General features: G+C 40.5%; 1 protein-coding gene across 3 annotated transcripts in view; it reads left to right on the top strand.

Annotated features, from left to right (window-relative positions):
* Positions 1-16,004, top strand: part of PRKAR2B (protein kinase cAMP-dependent type II regulatory subunit beta) — a 182,225-nt gene that overhangs the window by 148,756 nt on the left and 17,465 nt on the right. For all 3 annotated transcript variants that reach the window (XM_079930912.1, XM_079930911.1, XM_079930910.1), the window contains 2 exons: positions 8,928-9,034; positions 12,485-12,638. In XM_079930912.1, coding sequence (XP_079787038.1) covers positions 8,928-9,034; positions 12,485-12,638 — 261 coding nt within the window. The remainder of the gene's footprint in view (positions 1-8,927; positions 9,035-12,484; positions 12,639-16,004) is intronic.

Here is a 16,004-nt window from a genome sequence, read left to right as displayed (position 1 = left end):
GTATTAAATAGTAGAATAAGTGACTAAAAGGAACTTGTGAAATTTTGATGGGCTTCCAAATAAATCTCAGATTTATTTCTGTGAAATAAAGGGCATGAAACTATGATCTCTAATGATCTCCCACCAGAATGAGACCAAATAATTATTAGTGGAAAGATACAACTTTATGTGTGTGTATAAGATGATAATTTTGCTATTGGAACTAAACTAAGTATTTAATTCTTTTGCTTCAGATACACACGGAAGACAGCTGTGAAATCAATCCTTAGTTTTATCCTTAGGGGTAGGCTTCAGCCAAGAAGGTTCTGTATTTTCAGGCCAGAGCTTTGCATGGGAGAATTTCAGGGTCACCAAAAACAGGGCTTCTCAAGCTTTAATATGCCTATATATCATCAGAGGATCTTGTGAAAAATGCAGATTCTGGTTGAGTAGATCAGTAGTGGAGCCTGAGAGTCTGCATTTCTCACAAGGTCCCAGGTGTTGGCAACGCTGTCAGCCCACAACCATACTTTGAGTAGGAAGGACCAGAGCCCAATGTGAAAATGTTCGAGGTCAGTATTTTGGTACTATCATATGTTATTTTGTTTGCATGCTTCCCTATTCAATTCAACCAGTATTTTAATGCTTCAGCAGTGACCGAACAGTGATACTGTGGAGTCAAACACTGAGTGATGAACAGGCATGAGTGAAATCACTGCCAGTTATAATTTCCTGGCATGCTGCCTATTCTATTCCATCCTCTAAATTAAATTGATTTTTCTTCCATTTCAACTTTAACTCTTTTAAAGCATTGTGAAAATTTTGGTTGCATTTAAAATAATAAAAAAAAAAACCTTTTCCTGGTATATTCTGGCAGGGAGCATCTTTAACTAAAATGGTTATTTTTATAAACATAGGTGTTTTTTAAGCCTTTTTTTAGATTTCGCTGCTCTGATGAAGGTCTTCAATATATATATTTTAAAGGTCACAGTTCATAGGGACAAAAAAGAAAAAGCCCGTTGATGGAATTACAAAGTTCATAAGTTACCATTATTGAATGTTTTATAGGGAGGAAGTAAATATATTTACATAGTTGTTTACAAAAGACCTTTTTTGAATTTGAGCTCATACCATCTTGATTTATTTCCCTACTATCTTAAATCCTTCTAAGAATGATACAAAATATAAATAAGTAACAATTAACTCTTCTCAGCAAATAACCACCTGGAATAAGAAATTTTTCCCCAAACATAGCAGATTGAAGATTTTAAGTTAAGTTCATATTTTAAGCAGCTTTCTAGTTTTTTATTGTATACATTTTTTGTCATAACCCAAATGCATTTAAATTGAATTATATATTCCACTTATATAATCTGCCTATCATATAGCAGCTCCTTTCAGGTCAATTCCTTGACCAACCACTGTGTTCCAAGGCCTGTATGAAGGCGTAGGATGCCACAAAAATACTTAGACATGGTTCTTGTGCTCTTGGAACTTATCATTTAGTGAGGGATTCAAATACACATACAAAGCAATTTGGTAAAACATGATAAATGCTGTAATACGGTCAGGGCGCTATGAGAGGATGAGGGTCTCTCAGCCCCACGTGAGGATCCAGGAAGCTGGAGAGGCCACCTGAGACGAGCCTCAGAAAATGAGTTGGAAATCGCAAGTTGAACGAAAAGCACAGAGCGCGTTAAGGCTGGAGTCTAAAGTGAAAGACATCCAGTGGCGGGGCTCAGACGTGCGCGCCGTGTCAGGAAGGAGCACCGTGGCAGTGGACACATACTATAGACAGTAGCATTTTAAGCAGAGAAAGTAACAGTCAGGTGTGTCTGAGGTCACTGGGGCGGCAGGGTAGGGCGTGGAGTTAAAGGCGAGAGACGGATAGGTCAGGAACAAAGGAAAGGAGCGCAGTGAGGAGACCGCACTGCCCTCCGTGCCAGGAAATGGATCCAGGAAAGAGCCGTGCTGCGGTCCAGGGAGAAGAAACGCGCCCAACTAAGGAGAAGGGGGGAAGGGATGGTTTCATAAAATACTCAGGACGAGCAGAAGTTGGTACCTGCTGACTGAATGAATCGAGACCTGACAGAAATAGTCTCGGATGACCCCCAGTGTCTGGCAGCGGAGGTGGTACCGTTTCCTGAAATGGAAAAACTTGGAAGGAGGAAGGGGAAGCCGTAATTACTAACCGGCAAGAAGAACAGTCTTGGCGTTGCATCCACTATCTCACTTGACTTTCCTCAAGGCGTTGTTTAGCTTGAAAATCTAGCCCCTCCTAGACCTCAGAACAGTTTTCCTTAGAGTTCTGTATATTCATACACTGAGCACAGCATTTATAATTATTAACCTCTTTGAAGATATTCTTTTCATGAATATTTTAATGCTCGACTCAGCAGGCCATTTTTCTTCTGAAATATTTCTAATTTTAGGCAAACTGAAATAATCTTCTTATGCTATATGATAGGCTCTTTGATTAATGGAGAGTAAATTGTTATTTTTTAAGGGAGTCAAAGCCCTTTTACCGAGCTCAGTCTCTAATTTACATTCTGTAGGCGAATAAGATGTGGATTTCCTACAGTAGCTGTCAGTCACCGAGATAAGCCTCTGCATATTGAATATTTCCTACGTTCTTTTCACTCTGTGCATAATTATGGGGAAATTACATTTTGATTGACTAGAAGAGACACCTGTCACATAGAGAAGTTCTAAAAGAAATAGATGTTCTGTATTTTATCAGGGATTACTTTTTCATTTATCCATGTACAAATTCTTAAGCGTGATAACGTTTTAAAAGGCAGCTAATTCCAAGATAACAAAAAAAAAATTTACTATAGCGCTATATTTCATCATTTTCTCCACTTGACATTCAGGGCTAGACCTAGCTAATCAATAAAGCCGATCGTCCCCCTCCATCTGCTCTAAACGAGTTGAAATATAAATAATGAGCAAAATAAAATGTTAGTAAACCATTTAATCAAACTTCATAATTTTAATAGGTGACCGTATGTCGCCTGGGTTGATGAACTCCCAATTAGCAGCACATCGAGAAGGCACTGTCTTACTGCCCCCCGTTGGCTTCGTCTTCAGCCCTGGCTGCTGTTTCACACATAGGTGCCAGAGCTTACACGGGAATCCAGGGAGGGGATGAAAGCCACGTCCTGCAAACCCATCACCATCTTTCTTCCCAAAGTTTTTCTTACCCACATGAAGATGTAATGTTATATTCTCTGTTTAAATGGAGAGTTTGGTTTTTCAGTTAATTAAAAAATTTAAATCAGTATGCATATAGAATTTACAAAAATTCAAAAGGAACAAAAGAGTAGTCAGTGAAAGGAGATCTCCCTTCCATCCCTGTCTCCCAGCAATCCAGTTTCTCAGGAGCCAAGTTCTTTTAGCACTATCGTGCATATTTTTCTAGGGTTACTCTATGTATATACAAGTATATTCTTTTTAAAATTTCGGTGGCAGCAAACTCTACACGTAGAGTTCTTACCCAGTTCTTTTTTTTTTTCTAACAGGTATTCTGTATTTATAGCGTTTTCATATTCTTTCTTAAAATTATTTTTATCAGTATTTATTTTTATAAAAGTTTAAATTGGTAGCATTTATGTATTATAAAGCTAAACCATGAAAACACATTGCGTTTTGCTGTTGTCTAATGTATTAATATTGTATATACAAGAAGAGGCATCCCAAATAATATTGAAAAAGAAGAACAAAGTTGAAGGACTCACACTTGCCAATGTCAAAACTTATACCTCAAAGCTGCAGTAATCAAAGCAGTGTGTTGGACTTCCCTGGTGGCGCAGTGGTTAAGAGTCCGCCTGCCGATGCAGGGGACACGGGTTAAAGCCCCAGTCCGGGAAGATACCACGTGCCGCGGAGCGGCTGGGCCCGTGGGCCGTGGCCACTGAGCCTGCGCGTCCGGAGCCTGTGCTCTGCCACGGGAGAGGCCACAGCAGTGAGAGGGCCACGCACCGCAAAAAAAAAAAAAAAAACCAGTGTGTTACTGGCATAGGGATAGACATACAGAACAATGGAATAGCGTTGAGAGTCAAGAAACAAACCCATACATCTATGGCCATTTGATTTCAACAAAAATGCCAAGATCATTCACTGGGGAAAGAATAGTCTTTTCAATAAATGGTGCTGGGACAACTGGGTATCCACACACAAAAGAACAAGGTTGGACTCCTACTTCACACCAAGTACAAGAATTAACTCAAAATGGATCAAAGACCTAAATGTAAGCTGTAAAACTATAAAACTCTTAGAAGAGCTTTATAGAAGGGCCTCGTATTCAGAATATAGAAAGAACACTTAGAACTCAACCACAAAAGGACAGACAACCCAACTTTAAAATGTGCAGAGTTCTTGAATAATAGACATTTCTCTAGAGAAGATATACAGATAACCAATAAGCACATGAAAAGATTCTCAGCATGGTTAGTCACTAGGGAAATACAAGTCAGAACCACAGTGAAATACCACTTCACCCCCACTAGGATGGGTATCGTTTTTTTAAAAAGGAAAATAACAGGTGTTGGCAAGGATGTGGAGAAATCGGAACCTGGTACATCGCTGGTGGTAAAGTAAAATGGCCCAAGCACTGTGGAAAACAGCCTGGCCGTTTCTCAAAAAGTTAAACATAGAATTACCATATGACTCAGCAATTTCACTCCCAGGTGTAGGTCCAAAAGAATTGAAACAGGTGTGCCAATAAATACTTGTATATGAATGTTCATAGTCGCGCTATTCACAATAGCCAAAAGGTGGAAAGAACCCAAGTGTCCATCGACAGGTGAATGGGTAAGTAAGTTGTGGTGTGTGTTCGTATATATATATAGTGGAATATTATTCATCCGTAAAAAGGAATGAAGTATGATATATGCTATAACATAGGTGAACCTTGAAAACATTATAATGAGTGAAGTAAGCCAGACACAAAAGATCATGTATTGTGTGATTCCATTATATGAAATATCCAGAATAGGTAAATGCACAGAGACAGAAAACACATTGGTGGCTGCCAGGGCCTAGTGGGGGGAGAATGGGGAATGACTGCTTAACGGGCGCACGGTTTCCTTTTGCGGAAACGTTTTGAAAGTAGGTACAGGTGGTGGTTGCACAACTTTGTGGCCACTAGTCCACTTTAAAATGGTTAATTTTAATGTGACATGAAATTTTACTTCATAAAAAATGTATATGTAATCCATCCGAACATGTTGATTTACTTTAGTTTTAATATTTAGTGCTTAGAACACACTTTAAGGATGAGTTTGGGATTAACATATACACACTACTATATATAAAATAGATAATCAACAAGGACCTACTATATAGCACAGGGAACTATATTCAATATCTTGTAATTACCTATAAGGGGAAAAAAATCTGAAATGTATGTGTATAAGTGTATCAGTTTGCTGTACACCTGAAACTAACACAACATTGTAAATTAACTGTACTTCAATCCTAAAAAATGGTTTAAAAAAATCAGCTGTTTACAGAATCGATCACTGAAGCACCTCCTCAAAATCCCTGGCTTCCAGAAAACAGTTTGAAAACCACTGAGCCCTTTTGACAGCATGTGGAAGGTGGTGAGCCTGTCTTGACAGGAACAGGGAGCTCATCTCTTTGCCCTGTCACTGCTAGAGAGCTGTCCTTCTTAGACAGGTCTTAACATTGTTCCAAAATCTCCAGAAACTTCCACCCAGCAGTCCCAGTCCGGGCCTCTGGAATCACCGACGACATCATTGTGGCTGCAGATAGCATGTGTTCGCTGAAGTTCCTCCTACATCAGGGTTTCAGATTTCCTGATTGCCCTTCTTTGAGTGTTCTCGTGCTTGTCAGCAACTCCAGTAAAAGATAGGGGTCTCAAAATCCATACTTTTTTTTTTTAATAGCTGCATAGCTTTCCAATGCATGGATGTATCAAACTTATTTATCCAGAGACCTGTAGATAAACTTGAGTTCTCAATTCTTTGCTATTACAATGCACATTTTGCAGTGAAAAATGCCCATGCACATGTCATTTCACAAATGTGTTATAGAATAACTTCCTAGACAAGGAATAGTGAGGTGACGGGTAGCGTGTTTGAAATGATACCGACTGTTGACAGTGCGCCCTCTGAGACCCGTTCCCATCAGCCGTCTGCCGGAGGAACCCTCCTTCCCACACCATCTCCACCAGTGTGTTAGTCTAACATTTTTATGTTTCTGAATCTGGCAGGTGAAAAAGGGTATCTCCTTTCAATTTTGATTTGCATTCCTCTTTATTTTGAAAGAAGTTGAACATCTTTTTATGTTTTTAAGAGCCCCTTCCCCCTTTTCTGGAAGCTTTGCAGGTCAGATCTGTATCTTTGATGTTCTAAAACCACACTGTCGTGTGTGTGTGGAGGTTCTGGTCCTTGATTGTGCCGGGCCCTTGAGTGAGCCCTTTCAGTCTGAAAACTTACATCCTGTGGTTCTGGAAAATTCATTGCGTATTTCTTTGATGATTTTCTCCCCTTTGTTATCTCTAATATCACTTTGTCTGGAGCTTCTGTCTTTTCATCTGTCGCCTTTCTTTGAAGTTTTTATTTTAATTTACCTTCTTAGTTCTTTTACGAGAAAATTCTGTAATGGGGGGTACATGTCACACATTTGTCAAAACGCACCAGGTGTACAGCACCGCACCAAGGGTGAACCCAGATGTCAGCTGTGGACTTTGTGTGATAATGATGGCAGTGTAGGTTCATCACTTGTAATAAATGTACCTGCTGGTGGGGATGTTGACAGTAGGGGAGAGGCTGGGTGGAGGCAGGGGGTTTATGGAACTCTTTATGCTTTTCGCTCCATTTTGCTGTGAACCTAAAACTGCTCTCAAAAATCAAATATTTAAAAGGCAGAAAAAAATGTGGTAATCATGTTTTCAGTTTTCAACTTACCCATTTTTCTCTGATTGGCTCTTTTTCTAAATAGCCTGTTTTTCATCTCATGGATATAACATTGTGTGAACATCTCTGGGTATACAAAGTAGAACTTGCTGAAAGCTCATCACTGTTGTTGAATTTTCTAGCTCATTTGGTGTCATACTGCTGTTTATCTTAGTCTTGTAGGCTCCCAGAGGGGCCACGGAAAGCTGATGTGGAGCCCTGAGTAAGCATGCCAGGGCTGTCCACCAGTGTCCTGCTGGTTGAGTGACAGGGGGCCAGCTGTTAACATGGGGGAACCCCTCATCCCAGCAAGTGAAGGTCCTTGTTCCAGGGCACCAATCTTCACAGTAGCTGTTCTAGTTCTCTCTTATTTATTTAGTTTCTCCCAAGAACCTGACTCTGATTTTTTGTCTGGGAAGAATTGGGGTTAATATTTGGTTGCCAGGTGTTCTGTGTTCAGGGTTGAGGCATTTGGAAGGAAGGTATCAACGGATCGTGGAGGATTTTGAATCGGTCTACCTGTTTCAGCTGTGTCTCAGTCCCGTTCTGACCGGACCGGGTGTTTCCCAGTCTGGAGCCTCTGGAGCTCTGATAGGTGGTCAGTCCCTCCGCACTGCAGGCCCACCTGCCCTTCTCTGGGCTGCATGCTCTCTCTGCCCCCATTTAACTTCCCTTTGCTCTAGAAATCTCCCCTCCAGTTTCCCCTTCCCATTCTCATGGTTGTGGAGTCGTACCTTGATAGTCTCTGTGAAATGTTAATGGCGTCTCAAAAAGAAGAGAATCGCACATGGTCTGTTCATGCTCTGATCCAGAATATTTTGTTTCTTCAACCTGTGTTTTCTACTTGCATCTTTTTCACCCTCTAATCTGTCTTCAGCTCCTTAATTTGTTTATAATACTAATTGATTTTGGCCTGGGAGTTACTTGAAGCCTTCTTATGACTTCTGACTTTCCTGTTACTGTGCACCATACTGTTTCTCCATATCCATTTGTTTTTAACTATTCAGACGTTTTTGAATTGTTCCTGTATTTGTTCTGAGGAAAGATTTCTTTTGCCTCCTAGTTTATTCTCACTAGGTAAGGTTTATCCTTAAGCCTTGACAAGCACACTTTAGCAGAATAAAAATTTTTAAATAGTTGTTGACTGATAGGTTTGATGTTTCTGGCTTCAGTTTTAATAAATCTGTCCTAGGGTGGTATATGGTTGCTTCTTGAAGAGAACCTTAGTGACAAAAGATAGTGGTGGAATATTGGCTACAATCTTTTTCGGTTTTGCTTTTGTTGGTTTGGTTTCTATTTTGTTTTTAGTGCTAAACCAAGAAGGATTGGAGTCAGGATTTAAATTCACTAAATATTTAGGTAATCTCTATATAAATTTTAGTGATGACTAAAATAGGGAAGTTTTTTAAAAGTTTAGGTATCTTTAAAAGACATTTGCAGTAGTTCTTTATTAACTTGATCATTTTAGTTGCTAAGGTTATATTTCACAAGGTATATGATGGCTTGGTGGTTAATTTTTCATATTAAAGTAGTGATAGTTGCAAATATTCTGAAATAGACTAATTATAATTACTTTTATTCAGGTACTGAATATGAGAGTAAATATATAATCATCTGGTTTGTATGTGGTGAGGAGGACTATTCTGTGGTATTTTTTTTTTTTTTTTTTTTTTTTTTTTGCCGTACGCGGGCCTCTCGTGGTTGGGGCCTCTCCCGTTGCGGAGCACAGGCTCCGGACGCGCAGGCTCCGTGGCCACGGCCCACGGGCCCAGCCGTTCCGCGGCTTGTGGGATCCTCCCGGACCGGGGCACGAACCCGCGTCCCCTGCATTGGCAGGCGGACTCTCAACCACTGCGCCACCAGGGAAGCCCTCTGTGTATTTTTTTTTTGACAAGACTTAATGGCAGTGATGATATTTCCATTTCTTTGAGCTTGTTCACAGAAGTATAAGCTAATTATGGTTCTTTAAATATAAAGCTAAACATGTTCTAGATAAACCAAGATTGTCTTTTCTTTTTTGAAAAATAGGAGCAGATGTCTCAAGTATTAGATGCCATGTTTGAAAAATTGGTCAAAGAAGGGGAACATGTAATTGATCAAGGTGATGATGGCGACAACTTTTATGTAATCGATAGGTAAGTTTTGTGTAACTTCACTGCTGAAAGGTAATGAACCTTTTGTGGAAATCTCAGTGGCTATTGTAACGCCTGACAGATTAATGTACGACAATTGCTCTTCCCTCCTTACCCTTATTCCTGTGTAACTGGCCCTACACACCTACAGTGAACCCATGCAGTGAAACCGTGCTACATCATGGAAAGAGACATAGTGCATGGAAGACTGGTGACTTTTGGTTAATCTAGAAATCTGTCATTTACGGGGAGCCTCCTCATTTGTTAACTTCTGATGGAGAGGTAGTGATGCCTGTTACAGAGTTAGAGGTGGCTGTTACTGTGAGAATAGCAGCATAATACAACATCTGGGATATTGACTCCATATAACTCAATCTGTTATTATGTTTTCTAAAAAGTTTCTTGTGTTATTACTTAATGAAGTAAAACATGCTAATGGTTTAAAAGATTCAGGTATTTCAGAGGGGCCTAAGGTGAAAGGTTAGTCTCTCTTCCTCCTGCTTTAGCAGCATCTAATCAGCAGAGTGAGTAATTTGCGTGTCTTTCCAGAAATTGTTCATGCATTATCATATTTGTCTGTTAAAAACTCTGTAGAGAAGTTATTTAAGTGAGAAGGCCTGCATTTATATTGAAAATCTAATTTCAGAAAGTTTAAGTTGTGCTTGACTTCATCCAAGAGCAGTGTGCTTTTCAGATGTAGAGAACAAACGTATGGACAACAGGCGGGGAAAGCGGGGTGGCTGCGGGGGATGAATTGGGAGATTGGGATTGACATGTACACTCTGATGTGTATAAACTAATAAGAACCTGCTGTATCAAAAAATAAAATTAAAATCAGCTATAAAAAATTAAAATAACATAAAAAAAAAGAACAGTGTGCTTTTAGCAATACTTAGGTAACAATCCTAAGATGTAAAAGGTACGCAGCCTGGACTGAGTCTTCATTTCTGCACTTCTGTAACATGGTGATGAGGTGTTGATGAGACGTTTGGATTCCCCAAGCACCCCACCACCAACAACAACGCCTGCGCTGTTTGCATGGAACACAAATCATCTCCCAGCCTGATTTGTCGGATTACATTTGCTTCTCTGGGCCAAGTTGTGTTCTACTCAGAGGCTCCGCAGAAAATCCCCCCCCCCCCCCCGCCCCCGTCTGCTTAGCACTTGTTCCCTGATCTGGGCTCTGTGGGTGGTACCTTTCAAGCATCAGTAGCACATGCTCTCTGAGTCCCTCAGTCCCTCACCCCTAAGTCCGTGGTGACCCGGGAGAGCTGCACTAGCCAGGGCTGGGGCTAGACTCTATGATTTTAGAATTGTCCCACATGTAAATTAAAGTCATGATTCTTGTACCATTAACAGCTCTCATCAACGAAACACCTCAGAAATTCTCTCAGCTGTTTAATCGTATTGAATTGTAGGGGTCTATGCGAACCCCAGAGGTAGTACAGGAATAATTTTCTTTTAGTAGGTATTTTGACTATAAAAACGCCTTACGTTTGTATATAGCACCTTCCCTTTTCAGTTAGATCCTCGTCACCCTTTCGACAGATGACAATTTTCAGGCCCACAGAAGTGATGCGAGTCGGCGAAGGTCACCCAGATGATGAGTGTGGAGCAGACCCAGCATCTGGGTCTCTTGGCCACTGTGTGTGCTCTTTTCGTGGCTCTGCCCTGCCCAGGGCTTCATGTTCTCAGGGGAGAAATCTATATGAAAATGCAGCACACGGTATTTTAGCAGATTTTTAGACTGATAAGATTTCAACTGGACTAGTAGCTCACTGTACTTCTCGTCAACACGTTTGTTGTGTATTTTATCCTATTCAAAGTAGAAAACATAGAAAACAGTTTTCGTGCAAACGTGTAAAGAGTATAAATAGAAAAATTAATCTGTACTTGAAAAATAACTATTCATGAAACAAATTCTGGAGGGTATCCCTGAAATAGCCATTCTAGCGGTGAATTATATTAAAAACCAGTTATTCTTATTCATGAATATCTTTTGTCTCTAATATCTTATGTGTTTGCTTTTGTGGTATCTTTACTATTCATAATCCTTTCTTAACCTTAAAAGCACTCCCTGTTTTGTCTTTGCTAGAGTTTAGCCAACAAAATAAAGCCAAAGAATTTCTCCTGTCTGCCCTCCCAGGTGTTTCAGCAAGCCTTGAAACCGTGTTCTCTGATAAGATACAGTACGTGGAAAACCAGTTCTCCACAAGAATGCAGTTTCCAGAAATATAGGGTCTGGATAATATGCAGCGCAGTGACTGTTTTACTTGCCTAGAAGAAGAAACCCAATTAAAAGATAAGCACAGAAAGACTATAAAAAGACCAGGATCAGATATTTAGCCTGAATTTCTACCACTTTTAGATTGTGGGGTCAGTCTAACATGAAGGGCCAGATGGTATAAAGAGCCAGAGCGTAAATTTTGCAGGCTTTCTGGGCCATGAGGTCTATGTTGCAGCTACTCAACTCTGCTGTCATAGCACAAGTCAGCTACAGAGAATGCAGAAACCGCCGGTGTGTTTGTCTTTCCAATAAAACTTGATTTACAGAAGCAGGCAGCCAGTCTTGGGCCTCAGCTTGCCGGCCCCTCCTGTAGATTATAAAGGACCCTGTAAGTACTGTACAGCAGTGTCTGACCAGGTTGTTAGAGCTATATTCTTTATAAAAATTATTTTCTTCTGCTCTCAAAAGTAATACATATTCATTTTAGAAACGAAAACTCTTTAATTACACAGTGAATGTCCCTAGAATCCTCCCCAATTCTTATACTCAGAGGTCACTGCAGTCAGCAGACTCACACACATTCCTTCAGGTGGTTGTCTTGGCATATTGCATTTGGTTGCAGTCTTAGTTATATTTTTATCATTTATTTCAATACCTTAAATATTTGTTGTTTAGTCTCATTTGCCCCAGACGATGAGACAACAGACACATGGATGGGCCTTACCCTCGTCCCGTGGATGCTCTCTTCTTCCTGCTTGTCCGGAACTGGTGGTGTCTTTTTCACATATTGATGCCCTTTTATTCCTTGTTGTCATTAGAGGGGAAAGGAAACTAAGAGCCCATCCTCAGCTGCCACCCTTGGGTGTGTCCTACATCTCAGGGAGGACCCCTGTTGCCTTACTGTGCCTGCGGAAGGCTCCCAGTGCACCCAGCCAGCTGCTTCCTGCTTCTCCCCGATGTAAAGACCTCTTCCAGGATGTAGAAGAAGCTGGGGGCAGTGGCGGATCTGGGAGGAAACTGAATGGCTGGGCCAGGGCACTATTCACCCTTCTAGACATTTAAATTTTAACTGGGTGAATGTGTTATGATGTCCCAGCAATAAGACTAAGCAATAAATGATTTTTTTTTTAAAAAAGAATGAGGTTGTATTTCCCAGGGCTCATGTTTCATCGTGATGAGATTTTACTTGAATTACTTTTACGTCTTCTTTTTCACATGTGCAACAGAGGAACATTTGATATCTACGTGAAATGTGATGGTGTTGGAAGGTGTGTTGGCAACTATGACAATCGTGGGAGTTTTGGCGAACTGGCCTTAATGTACAATACGCCCAGAGCAGCTACAATCACTGCTACCTCTCCCGGTGCTCTGTGGGGCTTGGTGAGTGAAGTATTTATTTGACCTGAATGTCATTTGTAAAAATCATTATGACAGAAGCCAGGTGGCTACAGTATTTTAGTTCTAATAGGTAAATTTATTTGGGATCATCATCAGTCATCAGGGAATTTATTAAGCAACTACTAGATGCTGAACTCTTGGACACTAGGACTGTGCTGAGTTAAATCTTCATGTTCTTTTCCCAAATTGAGTCAGGAGTTTAACCTACTGGCCATGGGAAAGACACTCAGATCCAAAATGTTCCTCTTTTACTCACTCTTAAAAACCAACCAGCCACACAAAGGCTTCAGTGCTCTTTTTTCAGATAGCTGTCTGTGGTAAATATCATCATCTGTGGTTCCCAGAGTGTGGGCCCCTGACCTGTAGCCTCTCTATCACCTGGGAACTTGCTAGAAATGCAAATTGACGCCCCACTTACTGATTCAGGCCCGTCGACTCAGAAACTCTGGCGATGGGACCCAGCAGTCTTCATTTGAGCAAGCCCACTGGGTGATTCTCATGCCTGCTTGAGAAACCACTATGAACTGAGTCTCTCCGCGCTGTGTAAATGGATTGGTAACAACTTTGCATTGCCAAGCGGCCGTGTGGAGAAAAAATACGTGGTGCCTGTGCTTCTCACGTGGATGCACATCGGAATTTCTTGGAGGTGTTAAAAAAGAAAATTCTCTTACCTAGGCCCTACCACAGACAAACTTAATCAGACTCTCAGGGTTGGGACTCTCAGACCTGGGCTTTTAAAGAAAATTTCTTAATGGTGCTGTTTCTACAAGACTTAAAAGTTGGTTTAAAGACATTTGGGGGACTTCCCTGGCAGTCCAGTGGCCAAGACTCCATGCTCCCAGTGCAGAGGGCCCAGGTTCAATCCCTGGTCGGGGAACCAGATGCTGCATGCCACAACTAAGAGTTCGCATGCTGCAACTAAAGACCCCCGCACGCCGCAACTAAAGATCCCACATGCTGCAACGAAGATCCCATGTGCCGCAACTAAGACCCGGCACAGCCAAGTAAATAAATATTAAAAAAAAAAAAATTGGGGTTGGGGGGGAGGGAGATTCTTTTCATAGATGATCTTAGGATGCAGAGTAGCCGACCCAAGTCAAGCTGATTCTGGACTGTGTTTAATCTGGTGCTTAGGGATCACCTGGGAATCCAGTTAAAATGCAGATTCCGATTCACCGGGTCTGGGATGAGGCCTGTGATTCTGCATTTCTCACCAGCTCCCAGCAGACACCAGTGGCTGCCGGTGCCCAGAACACACTTTAAACAGCCCTGATTTAAAGGGAGTGTTGTCAATACTTGTATTTCCTTTTAAAATTGTTGAAAACATCCCATCCTATAGTTTTGACATGCGTTTACTCGGTTATTTCTCTCAAATCCTTTTGTGGAAGGAGACGAGGTTGAAGTAACAGGAAGTTTGCTAACAATCTCCTTCCCAAGGACTGTAGCTTCAGAGAAGTTACACATTATTCAGTCACCATTCAGCCTTTGACTCCGCCGTGGATCCAACTGATAAAAATAGCTCTTGATCAGAGAAACGACATATTGTGCATTTCTTCTTATTAGACCCAGGCAGTTGCTGTTTACTTATTCAAAATGTGATGAGTCACTTTTTAAGTGGTGGAAGCAAAATTGGAATTGTTTCCGGTAGAAGGGAGCTGAAGTGTCTTAAGGGTTATCAAAGACTGGAATACCCAAAGCCAGCAAAATAAACACTCCAAACTCGAGCGGACTTGGCCCCTAGGAAGCATTTGCCTGCCCTCACAGCCTCGGGTCTCTATCTCTTTCATTAAGGAAGGTATCATTTAAAATTTAATCATCCTGATAGGGTTGCCAGCCAGGGTCAGACTGTCACATGGTAAGGAAGGCTTCTCCCTGCAGGTCCTTGGAACAAGGTCACACACTTAGCGGGTTGGCCCTTTGAATACTGAAAGTTCTCAGCCCTGGAAGGTACCTTAAACTAGGGACAAAGGCCCACCATTTCCCAGTGCGTGTGATACTTACGTTCTCAGGTAGGATTAAGCATTTTCAGAGATTTTTGTACTAATCTGTACATGTTTCAAGCTTTATGAAAGTGGGCAGTTTGTGATGATCACCTTGGGGATGTGCCTAAGTGCAGTAGGTGTTTTTAAAAAATTATAATAATATAATCAATTAATACTTCGAACCTGCTTTCTTAGCAGCTCGCCTAACTAACCCCCTTTCAGCAAAAGCTGAGTAGAAAAGAGATTTTGCTTTTAAGACCAACAGGTTGGAGCTCTGCCACATAAGTGCAGGTGTAAAGATAAGCAAATCTCAAGAGAAAAGTCCTTTGTAGAATAGTCTTAACTTTGTAAATAAGACTAGGTCACTGTTAGCCTTGGGGGATCAACTGATCTATAAGACCATGCTGGTGATTCAGAGGGGCAATGATTGATTGAAATGACTAGAATGAAAACATTTGAAATGGGACTTTGTGGATTTTATTTATATGTCACAGTGGTTGTGAAGAGGTGGGCCACTAATAGAAAATTTTTCCTGAGATGTGTAGCTCATTACGGTTAATTTCTAAATTGCTAACCTATTTCTAGTCTTCTCTGTTTTGCAGTAAACTCTGTTCATAAAATGGTGTTGCATCTGGTTCCCGGACCTGATTATTTATCTGAATCACTCGGGGAGCTTTTACGAAATACAGATTATTGTAGAGTCCTATATGCAGAGATTTTGAGTCATTAAAGTCTGGGATGTTAGAATAAACCTTTTTTTAAACAAACACAACAGCTGATTCTGATGCAGAACCAGACTTGGAAATTATTTCAATATTTTTACTAATCATCTTGAAATTTTTTCTCTTTTAAAAAAAATGATTAAGAGTACAAGTCCAAATTACAGCCCTTCTAAAATTGTAGTAAACTAAATTGGAGAACAGGATGTTTAATTACCTAGAGACTTACATCCTCACTGGTATTTTTCTCCATCGTATGAGTTCATTTAAATTGAGCCCTAATGTGTTGGCATAGTAATTTACTAATTAAAGAACATATCCCAATTAATTTTATTTTATATTAAGATGGTATAGTTATCAGTGTATGCCGAAGTAACATAATTCTAGGGGCTCTTAACTGAGAACTAAAATAACGTTTTGTAGGAATTTTTAAAATATAAAATTTGTAGGAAAACCATTTTTTGAGCCGTTACCTTTAAAGTTTTCTCTAGTTCCTTAATTCATTGTGGTATCTTTGAGGTTAAGTAGTATAAACATAGGGACATTTTAGAATGATGAGCATGATAAACACTGGAATCAGAATCTACTCAAGAAAGTTGTAGTTTTTCTGTGCGCCTTTTTAAAAAGGTGACAGAAACCCTGAAGTC

The sequence above is a fragment of the Stenella coeruleoalba genome (genome assembly GCF_951394435.1).
Source record: "Stenella coeruleoalba genome assembly, chromosome: 9".
Classification (NCBI taxonomy): Eukaryota; Metazoa; Chordata; class Mammalia; order Artiodactyla; family Delphinidae; genus Stenella; species Stenella coeruleoalba.
Note: the sequence above shows the minus strand (reverse complement) of the source record. Positions and strands in the feature narration are given on the sequence as shown.